General features: G+C 40.9%; 1 protein-coding gene across 1 annotated transcript; it reads left to right on the top strand.

The window, feature by feature from the left end:
* The first annotated feature begins 772 nt into the window (after positions 1 to 772).
* On the top strand, positions 773 to 22461 carry adamts13 (ADAM metallopeptidase with thrombospondin type 1 motif, 13). The gene is made up of 31 exons (XM_072682365.1): positions 773 to 853; positions 1101 to 1167; positions 1249 to 1505; positions 2671 to 2836; positions 2917 to 3050; positions 3527 to 3610; positions 3710 to 3834; positions 6496 to 6642; positions 7852 to 7986; positions 8379 to 8529; positions 8685 to 8789; positions 11309 to 11460; positions 11597 to 11660; positions 11899 to 12025; positions 12155 to 12303; positions 13399 to 13519; positions 13602 to 13682; positions 13782 to 13963; positions 14094 to 14244; positions 14332 to 14461; positions 15114 to 15290; positions 15504 to 15690; positions 15778 to 15877; positions 17077 to 17206; positions 17288 to 17467; positions 17800 to 18004; positions 19072 to 19438; positions 19784 to 19930; positions 20027 to 20206; positions 21156 to 21337; positions 22189 to 22461. The coding sequence occupies exons 1-31, from the start codon at positions 773 to 775 to the stop codon at positions 22351 to 22353; spliced, it is 4629 nt and encodes a 1542-aa protein (XP_072538466.1). The 3' UTR covers positions 22354 to 22461.
* The last annotated feature ends 5 nt before the right edge of the window (positions 22462 to 22466 follow it).

Genomic DNA, 22466 nt, shown 5'->3' with positions numbered 1-22466 from the left:
ATATTAAAAAATAAACAAATAAATAAATAATAATAATAAATTATATATATATATATATATATATATATAGAGAGAGAGAGAGAGAGAGAGAGAGGTTTTTTTTATGTATTTATGTGCTATTCAAAATGTATATGAAATACCAATAAGTTTCCTTTGGGGATTATCTTGCCTTACAATGCTCCATGCTCCCAGCATAAGGGCCTAAAATGAGCAGTTCATGCAGGGAAGCCCACCAACAACACAAACCTGAAGCAGCAGTGGGCCTAATTCTTTCAAGCCATTGCCCAGGATTCATCCCCATTTCTCAAATTTGTTTAAGTGTCAAACTTGTGAAGCGTTCACATGGTGTCTAGCAGCTCCAGAAATATGAAATGTGTTCAAGGATGTAATTAGGCCATGCTCTAATGCTTTCCAGCATGTTGCAATGCTGTCATGTAAACCATGTCTCTGAAAGAAGTGAGAAAATCTGCCTCTTCCAGTTATCCAGCTAAATCAGCAGCCAATCAGTTGACCGTCGCTTATCAGCTAAGAGCCAGCCACATCTCTCCATGCTGTTATTCCTCCCTCCTACTCAAACCACTGTGTCAACAAAAATGTCTCTCTGAGATCACTTTGTGTGACCCCTGGCCAGTTTGCACATTCCGCCTCAGCTAGCCGTGGCCAGGATTCAGTCAGAAGGAGTGATTTTAGATCAGTGTAACCCAAAACGGCGCGACCCCGTTACAGTCCCTATTAGGGACCTTACACTGCTGGCCCCAAAGTCTGGCCAAACATGGCAGGGCTTGTGCGGCTGATTCTAGCTTCAGTCCTGGTGAACACGGTTCTGTTGACATCCGAGTTTTCCGTGGAAAAGGTGAGTAAACGGATATATTGTGGTTTCCTTGGCCCAGATTAAGGCTTATCTTAGCATTCATTTGGTTTATGACTAGACTCAATCCAAGCATGGTTCTGCATGGAGCCTAATGTTTTTAATATTTTTAAGAGTGCATGTACAAAACCAACCAGAAATTTTGGAAATATACATTTTGTTAAATTACTTTGCATTTTCAACCATTTAAAGTTCAATTATTGTCTGATTCTATTCTGCTTTACCTTAAAAGGAGTTTTTACAGTCACTGGAACGTCAGGATCTATTCTATTACTCTGACACCATTTCAATGACTTCAGGTAAAGCTGACTAAGGAATTATTAAAGGTTATTTATATACTGTGCATTTTGTGATGCCATCTGCAATGCTCTCCTCCTCAGTGCCTAATCTGGAGCTAGTGTGGGTAAACTGCTCCAGCAGAAGGCCCTGGCAGTGCTCATTTCAAGCCCAGGGGAAGCAGTTCCAACTGGGCCAGCTTAAAAAGGGCCGGTCTCTTTCCTGTCCCACTAGCCTGGAGTTTGCTGTGAATTCAACACTCAGTGTAATGAAGAGGAGGGAAAACACATGCTGCGAGAGACTTTACCTGATGAAGCCAGAAAACACTCAAACTCTTCTCTCTGTGTGCGATGGAAAGCTTGTGAGGCATATTTACTGTTCTGTCTTCTGCTTGTTAGCATTTTTTTATATATTTTAGACTGTGTTGGTGTTGGTTGAGTTTTATAATAAAATCTAAACTGAATAATGGTTATTGCAAAAAAGGGAAAGCACAATACATATCCTAAAAAGAAAGTAAAGCAAAATACATGCTGTAAAGAACAAAAAGAGTACGGAAAAGAAGTGTTGTAAAGAATAGGAAAGGAAAACAGGAGTCATTCAAAGAAGAATAAGTGTTTAAAAAAGGATAGGTGTTAAAAAACTGGAGTACTGTAAAAATTAGTGAGGTAAAGAATAAAGTAAAATAGTGTAAAGAAGAAGAAATGTGGCCTGGTTTGGTGTAAAGAACAATAAGTACTGTAAACAAACAAATAGGAGTATCGTAAAGAAGAAGTGCTAAAAGAATAATCAGAGTAGTGTAAAGGAAAATAAATGTTGTAAAAGGAAAAGGAGAAATTCCATGAAGAAGAAATGGTGTAAAGAACAAACAGGAGTAAAATAAAGAAGAATAAGTGTTGTAAATAAACAAAATGGTGTAGTGTAAAGATCAATAAGAACTGTAAAAAACAAACAAACAGGAGTGGTGGCAGATGAATAAGCATTGTAAACAAAATTAGAAATTAAAAGAAAAATAAGCGGTGTAAAAAAAGAAAATGTGTTGTAAAGTATAAAGAGGAGTGGTGTAAAGAAGAATATGTAAAAAAAAACAAGCAGGAGTATTGTAAAGGAGAACAAGCATTGTAAAGGAAAACACAAAGTACTGTAAAGAAGAAGAAGTGCAGTAAAGAATAATGAAGAGTACTGTAAAGAAAAATAATTGTTGTAAAAAACAGGAGCAATTCAAAGAATAATATGTGTTGAAAAGACTAAACAGGAGTAGAATAAACAATAATAAGTGTTGTAAAAGAAACAATAGTAAATGTAGTACAGTAAAGATTACAAAGTGCTGCAAGAAAAAAAACAGTAGTGTAAACAAGAATACGCATTTTAAAAACACGTATCTCAAAGAATAAACAGGAGCTGTGTTCGGTTTAATGTTATATTTACAACTGAACATGATTGTGTATTTTGCATATATATATATATATATATATATAGTATAATCGCAATTTGTATGGTTATGTTATGTTGTTTCTCCTTCCCTCCAGCAAGGTCTACTTCTTTTCCAGTCAGGAAAGAGAAAGGTATCTATACAGCCACTGCTCCGAAAACATGCAGACCACTTAAGAAACAGTGTGGGCCCACATGAAGGTGTCCCACATTTGATGCTGACCCATCCCTCACCTGTGAAGACACATCCAATACAGCCACAGAGTGAGTGACCATTTACACATAGTGATAAAATGGAATTTTCTGCACAGCATATGAAAACCTTCTCTGTCTTTCTTTTATAGGTCATCGTCGGCTACAGAGGTCATTTCTGGGGGCAGAAGTGAGTCATTTGGAGCTGCTGGTGGTGGTCGGTCACGACGTCCATGAGGTTCACAAGCAGGACACTGAGAGATATATCCTCACCAACCTGAACATCGTGAGTGTGGGGTGTAGAACATATCAAACATGCAATGCTACTATACACTAGATGTTCAAAAGTATGTAGACACCCTTTAGAAGGAGGGGGGTCCATGTGAAAAGCATTGGCGGTAGTTTAATGGAGCAGTCACACACACATTTAAGACTGCAAAGCCAATCACAGAGGGGTATAAAGCACTCCAGCATTGCAAACTGGGTTCTCTGAAATGATGGTGCTCCATCCAGTCCCTTTGGGATGAGCTGGAGCAGCATTTGTGATCCAGACCTAATCTTTCAACACTAGTACCTGACCTCACTGACCTCTCATAGCTAAATATAATCAAAACCTCACAGCAATGTTCCCACAATTAGAGTGCAGCCTTCCCAAATGCCTTTTTAATACCCTTGATAAGTAAAAGAATGTTGGATGAGCAACTGTCCAGATACTTTTGAACATACAGTGCATTGTGAAACCTTGCCTATATTCTCCTGCAGGCCTCAGAGTTGTTAAGAGACGTCACTCTGGGTGCAAACATGAGAGTTCACCTGGTCCGTATGATCATTCTCACTGAGCGAGAGGTACTTTCACTATTACTAAATATAGGCCTACCTCAAAATTTCTCACTATGCCACACTGTATAGAACCTTACCAACCATCAAAATTTGCTTAATTTGCAGCCAGAGATTCAGATCTCTGACAATATCACCTCATCTCTAAGAAGTGTGTGTGAATGGGGTCGTAAGGTCAACCCATCCAATGATACCGACCCTCTGCATGCAGACTTGCTCCTGTATATCACCAGGTATGTTCCTTTACTGAGTAATAGAGTGCGATTGGCCGAATTAATAAGCGCTAAGAAATGTTTATTACACAGAGCCAATTTTTTAAATTAAAATTTAGGGTGATCATATTTTGGTTTAAAAAAAAAGAGCGCACTGAGGACACCCAGGCACCCTCCATGATTAGGATGTTGTGGCCGGTGGGGCTCTAGGTAGGCCTTAATTGTAGGACTATAGCAATTTGTTTGTGTGAGGGTGGGAGGGACTTAAATCCATGAAAAACATGCAATAACTACAGAAATAAATAGTCATCTGCTTAAGAACACGTACACAGTTTCACTGGATGCTTTTCAGGCCTCCTGATCTGTGTGAGAGGTTATTAGATTGATCTGTGCGTGACATTGATCTGATTATTGATTTGAACATTTCAGAATATTTGTTCCCTTTGTTTTTATGACTGATTTGTATTTTTTACTATTCTAAAACTTGTTTTTTTTTACATAAATCAAATCTGAATTGTTCTTTATACTGTGGTAGATGTTTGTGATAAATGGACCAAAAGTAATTCTCCAAATCCAAGTATTAAATTCAAGTAATCAATTTTTACATTGACTTCCACTAAAAGATAAGAATGTTTTTCTACAAGTTGCTGTTTTGGACATACAAGGTAATTGCATTACACTCAAGCAGTTTGACCAGTGGTTCTATAGATGCAGGTATTTATAGACCAGTTATGGTGGAGAGAAGGAGAATCTGAAAATACGTTTTTTAAAGAAGTGTTTAAAAGTGGACGTCTGGTCACCCTACCTAAATCGCTTGTTCAGTTGATGAATACAGTTGCATTGTGTTCATTTAAAAGGCTGCAAAATGTGAACTGCCTGAAAGACCTAAACTGGACAGCAAAAGTAACAGGACATTAGTTAGCTATATAGCTAACATGCAAAATATTAGAGGTCAAATATCTTGACAAGTTACTTTACAAAAGCATCTGTAATTTAATATTAGATCATTTGGGTATTCCTGAGTACTGATAGACATGTTTCTGTGCACAAGATATGTAAGCTAGCCAGCTAGTTAATTAGCCTAGCTTGTTACATCTGGTCTAACAACCAGCTTACTTAAATCAGCCATATGTTAGTCATAAGTCATGTCACTCATATCACGTAGCATTAGTGCGAGTGAGTCTACCACAAGCTTCTTGGCATTATCTTAGTAGTTAGCAACTTGTTTAGTGAAATATTAGCTTCATCTGTCCTTGGTTACATTGCAAGGTGCATGGTTACTTTACGCTGATGAATTTCAAAAGTATGTAGGACAGTTAAAAAGGATAAAGGATAAAGGTGCACGTATTCGTCACTGTACAGTGTGGACTGTACAGCGAAATGTGTCCTCCGCATTTAACCCATCTGGTAGTGAACACACTCACACACACACACGTGTTAGGGGCAGTGAGTACACACCCAGAGCGGTGGGCAGCCAACTCCAGCGCCCGGGGAGCAGAGAGGGTAAAGGGCCTTGCTCAAGGGCCCAACAGTGGCAGCTTGCCGAGCCCGGGAATCGAACCCACAACCCTGTTATCGATATCCCGGCGCTCTAACCGCTGAGCCACCACTGCCCCAGTTAGGGCCCTATCTTGCACCCTTCACAAAGCACATCACGATGCTCACTGCTATCTTGCACTCCACCAATCCTGTCTATTTTCACGCCTTGGCACATGCTGATTGGTTTATTGCCTAAAACCCACCCATGATTAACTAAGGGACTTAGTACATGCCTCTTGCCCATCTCGAACTACGCAAGGCAAAGGTGCACGTATTTGTCACTGTACAGCAAAATGTGTCCTCCGCATTTAACCCATCTGTGGTAGTGAACACACACATACTAGTGAACTAGGGGCAGTGAGTACACACACACCCAGAGCAGAGAGGGTAAAGGGCCTTGCTCAAGGGCCCAACAGTGAAATCGAACCCACAACCCTGTTATTGATAGCCTGGCGCTCTAACCGCTAAGCCACCACTGCATACTTTTCTCGCCGTTACAATAGCAAAGACACACAGACACGACCTAAATCAAGCTAAATATAGGGCCCTTAATGTAGCTGTAAAGCTAAACAAGTGTCAAACAGCTAATATGTTTAAAGTAGGCAGCTTTAGCTAGCTAGCAGTCTCAAGTCGCTTCACATCTCCTCACTCAATACATGAGGCGAGACACAGCACTCCAGCTTTACAACAGCATAATGTTTCTTTACAGAACTTAAAGGCTCAAAGTGTCTGAAACAGGAGGTAGCTGACTTGATACCTTGCTGCCTATGCATTCTTGCAAGTCAGTGTTTTAGAAGGCAGTGTAGTGATGAAGATCTCTGTAACCGAATCACAAAAGCAAAAATACGTCCTGTTGTTGCCAAGGTAAAGTCATCTCTCCGCTACATATGAGTGATATTATAGCTATGCTTATAGTTATGATTATCCATTAGCATTTTTATTTAATAAAATAGGAGGCCAGATTCAGACATGACTGAGCGTGTTCCTGCCTCAGAATCTTAAGTCTAAGGAGGCAGCATTCCTTACGTTTTAGACACAGTAATCAACTAATCAAGAATTCAGATCATTTCTACCCAAATCAGAATAATTCATCAGACCTTTACTGTTTATCTTAATGGATCTCTTCTTACAATTTCACACAAGGTTTGACCTGGTGCTGCCCAATGGGAATAAACTGGTGAGGGGCGTGACCCAGCTGGGCGGAGTCTGTTCTAGCCAATGGAATTGTGTCATTACAGAAGATACAGGCTTTGACCTGGGCATCACCATCGCACACGAGATTGGACACAGGTAAGAGAAGAGCTGTAGCGTATGTTGTTTAGCCTGTTGTTGAGACGGCCCACACAAATCAAGTTAAAGAAATCTTGAGCTGAGCTAAATATAGAAACAGCTCCACCTGACCTGAGTTAAACTAAAGTTCAGCAGAGCGCAAACTGAAAAAGCCCATTTCCTGTGATGCACTTCTTGTTTTTTTTCCCCTGGGGTCCACTAATGACATTTCGGTGGGGTTTGAATGACCACTTTCCAACTCCCAACTCTTTATTCCCTACAAGTAAACAAGTTGTTTTTGTTACTGTGTCTTTAAGATATGAGATTAATATGAATATAGACATTAACCTTTAAATGGCCTCTGTTCTGATTGGCTGCCTCTTGTTTAAAAAGCAGAAATGTAACTATAGCGTGAACTACCAGAGCCAAGCTGCTGTAGATTGAGTAGGTGGATGTGTGGAACTGTGGGTGTTTTGGTGACATCACAGAAACAGTGACCTCAAAACGACCCATTTTAACAGCTTAGTCTTTGTATTTGGACAGTCTGGAGTAGGGAGTGAATGAATTTGACACTTCTATACTGTATGTAGACTGTTTTTTACAATCGCATTTAAGTTAGTGAACAACAATAATAATAATAAAAATCCACAGATATTTTCTTCAAATTTTGACTAAGATAAAAACTCACCAAGCCAGACTGGCTTACAATGGTGTTGAGAGGAACCAGACGTTCAAAGCATTTAACACCCCTAAATGTTATTTAACAGAAAGCTATTATACAAAACGGTTCTGAAAAGCAATCAATCAATCAATCAATAGTCCCTAAGGAAAGCATTTTTTGTATATGTCATTATTTTACTATTAATATTATTACACATTATTACACTCAGGAGATGTATGTTTATGTGTGTGTGTTTACTGGGAAGTATGGCTAATTAATAAATAAGCTTTGCATATTTGCATATTTAATATTACAACCTGTGGTTCTTATCATCACCACCATCAAAAAAAAACAAGTTAGTCAAATTTTCTTCATAACACCTACAATATTGCATCTCACATCATCTTAATGAATGAATTATGCTGAAATTATAATAATTCTGTTAATAATTTCCTTTTAAGCTGTGATGAGTTCAGGAAAATACACACAACAATTGCACATTAAATGTTATATTATGAAATACCCAATTATTTGATCATTTCTGAGAAACTGTTTGATTTTTCTTCCAGTTTTGGCATAAACCACGATAGCATTGGTAACACATGCAGTGGTAGTGGGTTTATAATGGCATATGATGGTGGTTACAACAGTGTGGATCTCACCTGGTCCCAGTGCAGCAGAAGCCAGCTCCTTAACTTCTACAGGTACACGCTGACTGATAGTGTTAATGCATGTGATATACCATCCCTATATACACCAATCAGCCTTAACATTAACACCACCTCCCTAATATTGAGTAGGGCCCCCTTGCATCGCCACAACAGATCTGAACATTTGAGGCATGGCCTCCACAAGGCTCCTGTGGTTTCTGGTACCAAGACGTTAGCGGCAGATCATTTAAGATTCATGGGGACTCCATGGTACTAATGTTATGGCTGATTGGTAAATAAAACAGTCATGGGACTTATATACAAACTCTGAATTTAGCCTATGCATCAAAATATATGTGGTTACATGTGGCTATGCTATGACACTGCATACAAATATGTAAATAAACATCACAAATAGCATATATACTACCTGCTGTGCTGTGCAGTGCAGGCAAGGCAGAGTGTGTGAAGGACGTCCCGGTGCTGGGAGGTTCTCAACAGCAATGGAGGCCCGGGCTGTATTATGGGGTGGACGATCAATGTCGCATTGCCTTCGGGAGTACAGCCACTGCCTGCTCTTTCAATAGCAATGACATGGTGAGAGCATCATGATGTGATTCATATAATATCTACAAATCAGCTGGATATCAGTAGTGGTTGCAGTTTTGCAGAATTTTGCTGCAGTCGTGATAAATTACCCTGTCCAGTTTCTGCTTATTTTTACATATAGACCTTATAAATGATGTCTCTAGGCCACATGTCGAGTTCTGTCCTGCCACATCATCCCTGGTGACCGCAGCTCCTGTACCCGACTTCTCGTGCCACTGCTGGATGGTACTGAATGTGGTCCAAACCAGGTACCAACGCCCCAGTCACAGCTAGTTTTAATAGGTGGCTTGTTCGAGACCAGTAGAAGACTGTGTAGATAAAACCGGCAAAGAATCAACTTTATAACATTTTCATTTTGTTTTGGCAAATGATGTCATTATGATTTTTGTAGGATTACTTGTTTTAAACAATTTTATTTAGTGAATTTGTGTCTGCTATTATAACTGTCCTTTGACGATCAAAGTTATTTGCTAGTAATAAGTAGACAAAACCACCTCAGACAGATGCTTAAAGAAGTCAATAATCCTGAAGTATTCCTACAGCAATCAATAATATAAAAAATATTACATTTCTTGACTTGCTTCTTGCACTGGAGTTGAGACTAATGTAGCTAGCTAGCTAAGTAGCTAGTTAGCTAAGGTTATGGAAGCTAATAACCGATCAGTTAGCACAAACTGAACGACTGTACTGTCAAATACACTTGCTAATGTAATTTCTCACATTATTTGATTGTCGTCGTTAAAAAGAGAAACAAAATTCAGGCTTTAAGCTGCTTTGAATGTGTTAAGCTATGTGATGCTAACTGTCAGTCAATAATATTAGCTACCTGTTAGCTACATTAGCTAGCTATGTAGCTCTAAAACAAAAGCAAAAACAAAAAAAACTAAAGAAACAAACTGCATTTAACAAAAGTGAAAAAGTGGGCATTATATTAAAAACAAATATTACATAATAGCTAGTGACTAAATGAATGATTTAACTTTTCCACAGTAGTGTCTTGCCTCTTGCACTGGAATTGAAATTAATGTAGCTAGCTAGTTAACAAAGAAGCAAACTTCTTAAATATGAGTTATCCACTGCATTAAACAAAAGTAAAAGATTGTGTATTACGTAACATAATATTACAAAAATATTACATATATAACTAAATTAAAGATGACTTCACTTGCTATCATTTTTCACAGTAGTGTCTTGCTTCTTGCACTGGAGTTGAGACTAATGTAGCTAGCTAAGTAGTTAGCTAAGTTTATGGAAGCTAATAACCGATCAGTTAGCACAAACTGAACGATTGTACTGTGAAATACACTTGCTAATGTAATTTCTCACATTATTTGATTGTCGTCGTTAAAAATAGAAACAAAATTCAGGCTTTAAGCTGCTTTGAATGTGTTAAGCTATGTGATGCTAACTGGCAGTCAATAATATTAGCTACCTGTTAGCTACATTAGCTAGCTATGTAGCTCTAAAACAAAAGCAAAAACAAAAAAAACTAAAGAAGCAAACTGCATTTAACAAAAGTAAATAAAAAGTGGGCATTATATTTTTAAAAAAATATTACATATAGTGACTAAATTAACGATTTCACTTTTTCCACAGTAGTGTCTTGTGTCTAGCTAACTAACTAGCTAAAGTCATGGATGCTTAGCTATAACCCAGCAGTGAGCACAAATACACACCTTTACTCTTAAACAGACTTGCTTATGTAATTTCTCACATTATTTGACCGTCATCTTTAAAAAGAGAAACAACATTTCTTTAGCTGTGTGATGCTAACAGTCAAGTAATATTACCTGTTAGCTAAATTAGCTAGCTATGTAGCTCCAAAGGAGAAAACTAAAGAAGCAAACTTCTTAAATATGAGTTATCCACTGCATTAAACAAAAGTAAAAGATTGTGTATTACGTAACATAATATTTGAAAAATTACATATATAACTAAATTAAAGATGACTTCACTTGCTATCATTTTTCACAGTAGTGTCTTGCCTCTTGCACTGGAATTGAGACTAATGTAGCTAGCTAACTAGCTAGTAGCTAAAGTAATGAAACCTTATAACCCATCATTTAGCATACTTTTACTCTCAAATACACTGTAGCTAATTTCTCACATTATTTGACTATTATCTATTAAAAACATTTAGTGAATTCAAGCTTTAGGCCAGCAGCTATGACTGTAACTATGTGATGCTAATCACAGTCTCGCCATGTAGCTCAAATTAGCAAAAACTAAAGAAGCAAACTTCAGACAACAAAATATATGGCTGATCGACTATATTTAACATAATTGAAAAAGTGGGCATAATATTACAAAACTATTACATATATGGACTAAATTAAATATGACTTCACTTGCTATAATTTATTGCATCAGTGTCTTGCTTTTTGCACTGGAATTGAGACTAATGTAGTTATAGCTAGTTAACTAGCTAAAGCCAAGCTTATAACCCATCAGTTCTGCACAAACTGCACGCTTTTACTCTCAAACAGACGTGCTATTTGACTATTATCTATAAAAGGAGATATAAACTTAAGCTTTCAAACAGCCTTGACTGTTTTTGACTATATCATGCTAAGTGTCAGTCAAGCTTACATGACCTGTTAGCAGCATTAGCTAGCTTTGTAGCTCCAAATCCAAAACTAAAGAAGCAAACTTAGGACACCGAACCATTTTTTTTTAACTGATCAGCATTTAAAGTAAGGGAGAAGTTGTGTAAATATCACTCGAAGAGTTCATTTACTGTAAGCGTAACCCTTATGTCTTGTCTCAGTGGTGTCTGAAAGGCCGCTGTGTGTCTCCATCCAAACTGAGCTCTTCTATGGTAGTTCATGGCTCCTGGTCGTCTTGGTCTGACTTCTCCCCCTGCTCACGTACCTGTGGAGGGGGAGTCACGTACCGCAAGAGAGAGTGTAACAACCCCAGGTATGTGTGTGTGTGTGTGTGTGTGTGTGTTAACCACTTGTTGTGTACCTTTATTTGGGCTATTGTAAGTGTGGGCCCATAGAAAATAGGCCATGTGACTGCATTACTTATATTTCTTTTGGGTGCTTGATTGCAGGCCAGCGTTTGGAGGGAGAGAGTGTGAGGGAGACAGCATAGAGGCTGAACTTTGTCATCGACAGGTACAGTTCCACTGGGCATGTTTACAGTAGGCCTCTATAGGTCAGCTAATCCAAATGCAGCAGTGCAACAGGCATGCTATGCTGTCTATTGCATTTAGGGGTTTCGCTTTCATTGAAAAAACCGAATAGCAGTTTGGTCCAATACCAGTTTCGGCTCGTTTTACATGCAACCAGTGCTCCAAGTTTAACTTGGCTGATGTAATCTGATGACCCAGCGGCCTTTTGTCATTGTTTTCAGCCATGTAAGAGTACCCAGTTTGAGTTCATGGCCCAGCAGTGCTCAGATACAGACCATCAGCCTCTCTTGGTGTCTCCACATTCAGACACAGTCTACTCCTGGATGCCTGCGGTTGGTTTCAGCTCAGGTCAGTTAGTCTAGCACCATTAGTCTAGCAACCAAATACTATCTAATATCTCCTACAGATAACAAAACAATCTGCAACTTCCTCTTTCCAATCTATTGCTCTTTCTCTCTTTCTCTGTCTTCGATTCAGGTGATACTCAGTGCAAGCTCGTATGCCGCTCTCGTGAGCAGGAGTTCATGGTGAGTCGGGGGTCTCAGTTCATCGATGGGACTCGATGTGAACCAGATGACCCTGTACCTACCGGTTCGGTTACTACCTGCCTTAGTGGAAAGTGCCAGGTAATGCCAGATGCTTGATCTTGAGAAAGCCTGAGCTGATAGCCATGTGGATCCGCATGTTAGTCAGCTCTGCCAGTATGTTATATGAGGCCATGCTACAGACCAGACAAGTAGTCTTTATCTGATTGAGAGTGCTGCAAAGAGTTTCACCTAAATATTTGTATAATGCTCACTAATGATAGCATTTAGTATTAGTCCTATTGTTTGTAATGGAAATGTCATTGGAGAAAACAGCATTAGCCTATACATCAAGTTAAATGGTAAAGCCGGAAAGGTCAGTGAAGAATGCAAGTGGAAATCAGTTGGCCTGAAAATGCCATTTAAGAAAATCTGTTAATTCAGCAGCTGTATTGGCAGCACCACTGAGCAGTTATTTCAAGTCCTATCTCTTTAAAAGAGGAAAGTCCTTTACATCCAAAAGCCTTTATGAAAGCACTGGTAGAATCTGACAACAATAGCATGCATAAAGTGTAGCTGAATAATGCAGCTCATGGATGGTCCCTTATGGTCAAGGTGGTTGAAAAGCTGTTCGTCCAGACAAAAACATGCCCTATGTTGGTGAGCTAGCTGGTTAACCAGCTCCTGACCAGCATAGTGTATGTTTCATTTGATTTTGGTAATGCTGGTTGACCAGCTTGGTCAGTCTTGGTTGACCAGCCTGGTAATGTTGGTCATACTGGTCGATTAGTGAGGTCATGCTGGTTGACCAGAGTGGTAAGCTTGATCGTACTGGTTGATTAGTCAAGGAGATTGAAAAACTGGTCATCCAGTCAAAAACATGCTCTATGTTGGTAAGCTAGCTGGTTCACCAGCTTCTGACCAGCACAGTTTCATTCTCTCTATTTCATTTGATTTTGGTCACGCTGGTCAACCAGCATGATCTTGCTGTTCATGCTGGCTATCCAGAGTGGTAAGCTTGGTCATGCTGGTTGTTTAGCTTGGTCTGGTCTTGGTCTTGGTCAAACCTAAACAAAAACATACACTATGCTGGTCAAGGGCCAAGCTGGCCAATCAGCTTAACCATCTTGAGTAGTTTAAGCTAGCCAGCTGTTGCCTGTTGGAGTCCCCTCTAACATGTCCTCATTGTTTTTACAGGAGTTTGGCTGTGATGGAGTGTTGCATTCTAGGAAAGTGCAAGATGTGTGTGGAGTATGTGGAGGCAGTGGCTCCACCTGCCAGCTTATCTCTGGTTCCTACACAGGTGGAGAAGCACAAGGTACTGCTCATTATAGCACTCTCTGGTGTACAGTATGCTTTCCTATTGATAGTGTAATTTCACTCTCTGTCTTGCTTTTCAGAGTATGTGACTTTCCTTATTCTGCCAGTGAATGCCTCGCAGGTACATGTGATGAACTGGAAGCCAGTTTTTACGCATTTGGGTGAGTCCAGGGTTTTATTAGTTCTGCCACCACAACCTACATTTTTGTGCAAAGCAATACAAGGAACATTTCAGTGGTATGTTTGTCGTTTGTGTGTAGCGGTCCTGGTCAATGATGAATATATAGTGGCCGGACATGGAGACATAGCATTAAACACCACCCACCCATCACCTCTGGAGGAGAGCCGTATGATCTACCGCCTCTCCCTTACACCTGACCATTTACCCCACACAGAGGAGCTTACTCTGTCTGGACCAATCACAGACAAAGTCCACATACAGGTGAGTGCTCCAGCCCTTGAACACTGGTACGTCCTCACGCATAAGGCTGAAACACTGAATATTTTGCTACATAGTAGCTATTTACTACAGCCCCAAGGAATGCAAAGCGTTTGGCCATTTGTTTTGTTAGGTATATAGAAAATATGGAAAGGAATATGGAGATGTCACAAGTCCAAACATCACCTATCAGTACTACATTCGTGATACTGTTGCCACAGAGAAGGTCACTGAGGGCCAATGGTCCACCATCATCTCACCCTGTTCTGTTTCCTGTGGCACAGGTAAAAATAAAGCAATCAAGTAATGATAATAAAAACAAAAATTCTAAAATGGGAGTATGGCACCGTCAAATGCTTTCTGGTTCATAGGGATCCAGAGGGTTACACAGGAGTGTGTTGACGTGAACACCCAGGAACATCTGGAGGAGCAGCTCTGTGACTCAAGGCCCCAAAGCCCAACTCTTCTGCAGCCCTGCTACTTACCTGACTGCCCTGCCAGGTACAGCCAGCTCACCTGGTCTTAGTCCAGAGAACACCTGGACTAAGACCAGGACCTCTGGAACAATATGCTTTGGACAAATGAACCCTTCAATCTTGCCCTGATGTTTTTTTTTTTTGAGGTTTTGCGAAAATCAGACCTGTGCAGGCTCTTTTTGATAGAAGATGCTGTATTTTGACATCACATGTGGCAAAAGCTACCTGTAGGTCCTGTGATGGCATATTAGGATTGTTGAGATGCATCTTCTGGTCTGCTCTTGGCCTTAGCTTGCTTGGACGGGCTAATTATTCCTAGCCACGCTCATCAACATCTACAACCTTCTTTCTGAAGGCCTCAGAGAGCTTTTTGAACCTGGTCTTGGTGATCTTCACCAATCACTTCAACAATCAAGAGCAAATCACACTAAATGTCTGAGGTTTGTCTCCTCCATGTGTTAAAGTATGTTAACACATGACAAAGGTTGTTATGTGGGGTTTTGGACATCATAAGAACGTCTGCAACCTGTTCCACAAAGATACAGTAGATACCTCGACACATTCCCATACAAATTCAAAAATAATTTACATAAGTGTGTTCTTATGCAATACAAACTTTTTGCAAATTTGCAAAGTTTTGAACTTATAGGCTGTTAAGTGCTTGTACTCTTTTGCAGCTGGGTGCTAGGTGAGTTTGGTCCTTGCAGCACCCCCTGTGGTTCTGGGGAGCGGGTGCGCTCTGTAGCCTGCATACAGAAGCAGGGAATAGAAACGGTGGCACTGCCAGATTCTGAATGCTCTCAGATCAAACCTCCAGCAACTGAAACCTGCAACACTCACCTGTGCCCCACCAGGTAAGGGCCCGATTGCTGAGCCAACAGAGTATCTGATACTGTATATTCACCACTCTGAGTGTTCTCTCTGAAAATAAGCTGCATACTTTCCATCTTCTAGGTTGCGTAATCAAGCAGCTGAGAGAGGCAGCCAGATGTCCTTCCATGTCAATCCATGTGTTGATGTACAGTAAATGCATACACTCTGTGTGTGTGCGTGTGTCTGTGTTTCAGATGGCAAGTCTCAGAGCCTGGTGAGTGTTCGGCCGTGTGTGGCCCAGGTGTGGCTCCCAGAGCGGTGTCTTGCGTCCGATCCCACCGTGGAGCTGATTTAGAGGTGGACGACAATCTCTGCCCACTCCCTAAACCCTCTGAACATGTGACCTGTGTGGTTGACGTCTGCCCTATTGGCTGGGAAAAGGTACTTCTACAGCTGAACTCGTATATATGTATATATAATAATGTACTGTGCTCTATTGTACTAATGTACTGCTGTATCCTCCACTAGAACCATAGTGGGTCGCTTCCTCTAATGCCTCGGTCCAGAATGATTCCAGTGTATGTGTGGAGTCCTGTGATTGGCCATTGCACTAAGACCTGTGGGAATGGTATACAAATACACTGAATTCAAAATCATTTGTTGAAGTTCTTCCTTTTCTGTATTCTGAAAAGATTTCGATAATATGTAAATGAGGTCAGCTGTGGCCTAAAGGTTAGAAAAGCGGGCTTTGTGCCAGAAGGTTGCCAGTTCAATTTTCAGGAAGTGAAAAAACAAGCCCTCACCATTTTGGCTCTTGAGCAAGACACTATGTTTTTGCTCATCTTTGTTTAGAAATGTTGAGTTATATGCTATATAGGTTGAAGGAGTCATGTGCTAAAAGTTTGAGAAGCTGGCTTAGGACCAGATGACTGCCAGTTTGGTCACTTGGACCGGCAGGAAGCTCCAGTCCTCCCCCAACATTCACAACTGAGATGCCCTTGAGCAAGGCACCTAACCACCAGTTGCTCCTCAGGTGCTAAAGTGGCTGACACCTCTCTGGGTGTGTGTTTTCACTGCCCGTAGTTACTAGGGTGTGCTCGCTGCCACAAATGGGCTAAATGCAAGGATGATAATGTTAAACCAGTGCCAAACCTATGGAAAACCTTTCTATGATCATGCAAATTTTTACTAGCACCCATATGGTGTTTCTAATATTATGTTAGTGCTAAGCTAATGCTTGTGAACTTAAACATGCTTTGGAAGTCTGAGGTTAAACACATACATGTAAAGCTTGTGAAAGTGATATTAACAGTAACTGATGTTAACGTATATCTACCGTGTATGTTCTAGTTTAACAGTGATTCTTTCAGCTGCTGCCACTTTTTTCTATTTTTAAGCTCTAATTACTGTCTGGGATTTATTCTTCAGAGTCCCTAAAGATTTTTTAGGCTGATCTTAACAGTTTGTTCTGCACATTTCATTCAGAACAGCTTTCTGAACATGGTGTGCTTCATTTCCCTGATTGAGGGGTCAGATAGTTAGAACATAGGTCAATTAAATGACCTCTGAATCCTAACAGCACATTTAGAACCACAAAAATAAAACAGACCGTTTGAATGATGAGGCCTAAAAAGAGGTAAAAAATGAAAGAATAAATAAAAATAACAGCATTCATGTTGTAACTGAATGTCAGGGGAATTGTCAGGATATAAGACACAGGTTGAATATGGGAGTAGGTAGAGTGGGATAATGGCTCTGTGTCCTATTGAAATGTCTACTGTATGTGTGTATACGTGTGTGTGTGTGTGTGTGTGTGTGTGTGTGCAGGCACGCAACAAATATGGTTTTCCTGTGTGGATCATCAATCACGGCTAGATGTCCCAGAGTTCCTCTGTGACCGCTTCAGCAAGCCTCAGCTGTATACACAGCCTTGTGCCCAGGCCCCATGCCCTGCTATGTGAGTGTACCTGGGGTAGAGATTGTAGAGCTGGTGTAGAATCAGTGACAATGTTGTATCATGTTCATGTGTGTCCACAAGGTGGCGGTATATGCAAGGAGAGTGCAGTGTGTCGTGTGGAGGTGGTGTAGCCAGGAGGGTACTGTATTGCTCTCAGCAGAACCCTGAAGCCATGGAGGTGTTGCTAGCGGACTCTGCCTGCCTAGATGCCCCCAGACCTCTAGAGGTTGTGGCGTGTAACACTGAGGCCTGTCCAGCAAGGTAAACTACCATGAACAGTCCGTATAGATATACAACCTGTGTCATTGTTGGACATAATAACACACAGCACATCCAATGCAAAGAAATAGAGCAAAGAAAATGGTTTGAATCCCGGGACATTCTGCTTGCCATCAGGAGCCAGAGTCCATGAGAGCACAATAGGCCTTGCTCTCTCAGGGGTGGGTTAGTTGGCCTTCCAAAATGGGGTAGAAATGAGCTTAACAGTGTCAGAACAGTAGTAGCCATATTATTCAGCTACATTGGCCTTGCAAGCTCCAGTTAAAGAAACGTCAGGTAGCAAACTTGTCTGATTTATGAATTTTGTGATGCAGGTGGCAGACAGGGGAACAAGGTCCATGTTCGGTGTCCTGCGGTCTCGGTATGGCACTGAGAAGAGTTTGGTGTGTGCAGTTTGATGGAGGGACGGAGACAGAGGTGGAGGAGGAGAGGTGTGAGGCAGGGAAGAAGCCTCCACTCTCAGTACCCTGCTTCCCCCAGGCCTGCTCCTTCCACTGGGCCGTGCAGGAGTGGAGCGAGGTAATTCAAAGGTTGACTGACCGTGTAATCCACTTTTCACATCATATGACTTTGCAGAATTTCAGTTGATGGTTTTGCAATGTAATTTATCTGTGAAGTGCAGAACAGTAGGCTGGGTTTAATCATTGGCCCTATCTTTGGGAGATTTGGGCAGTTTGATCCCTGGTGAGGCCACAGCCATCTAAGGCCAAAAGTCCTAAAGATCTGCCTGGGTAGGATGCCAGCCAGTGTGAGGGTCTGTTAGCTGACGTTACTTTAAGCGTGTTCAGGTATCCAACAATGTTGTTTTAGGGCAGTCTAAAAAAGGAATGGTGTGGCTGCTTTTACATATGAACTCTCAAGAGCGTAATTGGCTTGACTCTCTCTCTGTTGAACAACTTTTGCCTGGCTTGGGCAAACAAATTGACGTAAACACAAGCTTGAACCACATGAACACGCCATGCTACAAAGCATGTGATTAGTCTGTGCTAAAAAGGTGACATTTTATCACATGCAGTCCTCTCCAGTAGTCAGGGAAATTATCTGAAATTGTCATAGCGCCATCTGCAGTACTGGAGTGCTCATACACAACATCTAAAATGAAACCACAGGGATTATACAAGTTTCTAAGCTAATTAAGGTGGGTTCAACTTCGCACAACCCTCACAAGCTTCGTTTCACTAGCAGTGTTCTAAGGCTTTTAGCATGAAGCTAGCAAACTGTTAGATCAGGTAACAAAACTGGTAGTTGGCATTACCCTCTGAAAGCTGTGAGCTGTCCAGTGAGTTGGCTGTAGTCTGAAATGGTGCTGTGGATGAAGAGCAAGCTAATCTTTACCATTTTAGCTTCCTAGTTGGAAGCTAGCTAACTTAGTTAGCAGTTAGGAATTGTCCATAACTAAAGGAATAAACTCCCTCAAAAGTAGTAGTAAACTAGTAGTAGTCGTCTTAAAGCCTGAATTTAGCTACATTAGCCTTGTGGTTCCATTGCAATGCTGCAGAAGCAAACTCAAGACATTGTGCAAAATATTGCTTTAAGTGTGTTTTGGAAACTCTCTCTCTCTCTCTCTCTCTCTCTCTCCCCTGTAGTGTTCCGTCTCTTGTGGTTATGGGATCCAGTCACGGACGGTCTCGTGCCTTGGCCCGTCCAGCCCTCTACCCATTACCCCCATTCTCTGCGTCCAACTGCCTAAACCAATTACTATCCAGGCCTGCTTTAGCTCTGATTGCTCCACACCCTTCAGCCCCACCCAGGGGCTCATTAGCACTCCCACTCAGGCACCGGTGTCCCGTAGCAAGCAGAAAGCATGGAAAATGGACCTGGGGAAGGGGAGCAAGCCTACACCTGCTAGAGAAACTGCGAACAGCAGATTGACCTCTGATGTTCTACCTACAGTGCCTGCTCCCGGAAGCACCACAGCACCACCGACACAGCCTACACAGCCTACACAGAGCAGTTAGGTGGAAGGACAGTAGCAACATGCATGGCATAGCTGACCTTTGAGTTAAAAGACACCAACAGTTTGGCCAGTCTGACTGACCAGTGTACTGAAGATCCGTCAGTATTTGTTGAATATGCAGTACATCAAATTCCATAATGATAATGAATCATAGAAGTTATGCATTAGAAAATATGACAGTTCTTTCAACCAAATTGCTGTGAGCTGGTTCATTATAAGAAACCTAGACAGATATCTTTGATGTAGCTTTTACTGAGCATTCCCTACCAAACCAAACTTTACTTTGCTTACATTAATACATTCCCTCTAATTATGCATAATCTACTGTCATTCTACGCCAGGTATCTGCGGACAACTCTTCCTCCAGGAAACGGACACCATCGACCTACGGAACATTACAGAGAGAAGGTGTTTCATCGCTATTGGCCGTCCTCTTGATGAAGTCATTCAAATCAAAATTGAGTCCAGTTCTCTTAACTGCAGACACAGTGAGTGACTCTCACTCTGGTTAAGCTTTTAGAATATGTGAGGCCGGGCCCTTTGTCCATTTAAAAGTGGCCCTGTATGTGTGTGTATGTGTTTAGGAGAGAACCTTGCCCTTTATGAGAGGCTGTCTCTGAGGCGTTTCTGTGAGAAGATGACAGGAAAGTCTGTGACATCCCGCTCCAACGTTCTTCTGGTGCGCCAAAGCCGCATCACCCCTGGTAACGGGGTGGTGCTGTCCTATCGGAGCGAGAAGAACCCAAAGAAGAGCCATCATGAAGGTTGGTCCGAAATGCACTGTCTCCACTATATTAGTGTTTGTGGATACCCCTTTTAATTAATGCATTCAGTTTCTTTAAGTCGCACCCATTGCTGACACAGATGTGCAAATGCACAAACACACTCACACATAGCTTGTCCAGTGCCTGTAGAGAAGTACCGCCAACAGAATAGGACTTATGAACCATTTGAGACCATGCTACTAATTGTGTTCTCTGGAATGATGGACGGTGCGCCATTAAATACTTTTGGGATTAGTAGTGGAGTTGAGTGGAGGTGGGGGTGGTGATCATCCAAAATCCTGACCTAGCCAGTGCTCTTGTTGCTGAATGCAGTCAAATCCTCACAGCAGTGCTCCTCCAAAATCAATTAGAAAGCCTTCTTCTCTGGACAGTAGAGCCAGTTACTCAGACAAAAGCAGGATAACCTTTTTTTGTAATACCCCAAAAAAATGAATGAGCAGGTGTCCCAATACTTTTGTCCATATAGTGCCAAAAAAAGCTGTTTGTCCACAGCTTAAAAACAGCTCCCTGGTGATCTCTCAGATGATGCAGCCAGTCGTGGCTGGGAGTCCTGGTCTTGTGACTGGCTTTGCTCTCAATAAAATGGTAGGATGACCCATCCTCTCCCCCATCTTTCAGTACAATACTAGTCGTGTTAGCTAATGTAACAGAACTGTCAGTGTTATTAGTGTTCTCCTCCAAGCCTGTTCAGCTGTTCATTGACGCTGCATCATCAGCAGTTTATAAATCGAGATTGTGATGATTTACAAAAGCAATTTGCTTGATGCTGATTGGTCAGGTAATAGTTTTCATTGTTTATTAGCTACTTAGCCTCATAGCTCCATTCCAAAGCTACTTTGGACACCAAATTAGCCACCTTTTCACTATTGAAATCTTTATTAACGACCAAATTCTGATTTAGTATTTTTTAAATACTCTAATCCTCCAGATTGTGATGTCCAGCTGTTCTCTTCATCTGGTCTGATTGAGAATCCAGTCAGAAATGTGTCGTCCTCGTCCTTCAGTGCTCAGTCTTGTCGAGTGTTCATCGATGCACCCCCTGCACTAAGGATAAACATCAGAGTTCTTTCTGTGTTCAATACGACCTCTTCAGACTCCACATACGTTCTGGTAAGATGGCTGTTGACCAGCCTAAAACATATTCACTGCATTATATAGTCATATTCACTGTATGTATTACAGAATTCAGAATCTCCCTCTTCAAGGATGCAGTACTGCACCCAATGAGAGCTAGCCAGGCTTATTTACAGCCTCCACACTGCAGGGTTAGTTTTACACAGTGTTCCAACTAAACCTCTGAGGAGAAACAGTTGGAGAAATGTATTTCCTCCATGTCATTTTGGAAAAGTGCACACATTTTATTTACCTCTTGCTCCTCCAGCCCTTTTTTTCCAATTTCCAAAAATCTTTTTTTTTTGATTGTAATTCAGATTGTAATACATACAAATATTTTTTCATAAAGGTTTTCCAGGCAAGGTGTTTTGCGACCGAAATAAGGATAAAATGGCAAAATCAATAAAAAGCAGAAATTCTAAGCTTTAGTATGGTACCTTGGCTGTAAATACCCTTTTTTGTGTTGCTGATATAAGCTATTCTATTTTGTGGTAAAAAATTAAAAATACACCAATAACACACAAATTAAGGTTTTGTTGCATTTTAAGTTGGAAAGCCTGTCTGGTTTAATTGTTTATAAATGGCAGGTGCCAGAAAATGGTGCTTAGACATTTTTTTTAAATGACACATTGGAAAAACCCAAATATAGTAGTTTAATTACACTATTTTTATACTTCCCCAGTGTTTTTCTGGATTACAGGATCATAAATGTAGTCACTGCATATAAAAGAAGGCATAAGTATGACCTAATACTAATGGGATGGTTATTACTGATGTTTATAATGACTAGCAGTTGAAGCTTGGGTTTCTGGTGGATAGCCACAGCGTGTCTGTTTTTGATTCCCCAGATCCGGGATGTGGATGCTGTAAAAACCACAGTCTTCAAAGGGACACAGCTTTTCCAGTGGAGTTCTACAGGGAGCAGGGCTGAAGTGGAGTTCCACGGGGAATACCAGCATAAGAAGGGAACATTCAGAGCGGAGTATTCCTATGTGGAAGCTAAACTCATCTAACCCTCATGCAAAATCCAGTCCATCCAAGAACTTGTTTAAGGTATTCTAGGCTCGAAAATGCTAATGTGGCTAAGCTTGAAAAAAGAAAACAACAGCAACAACACAAAAGGCAT

The sequence above is a fragment of the Salminus brasiliensis genome, chromosome 6 (assembly GCF_030463535.1).
Source record: "Salminus brasiliensis chromosome 6, fSalBra1.hap2, whole genome shotgun sequence".
Taxonomy (NCBI): Eukaryota; Metazoa; Chordata; class Actinopteri; order Characiformes; family Bryconidae; genus Salminus; species Salminus brasiliensis.
Note: the sequence above shows the minus strand (reverse complement) of the source record. Positions and strands in the feature narration are given on the sequence as shown.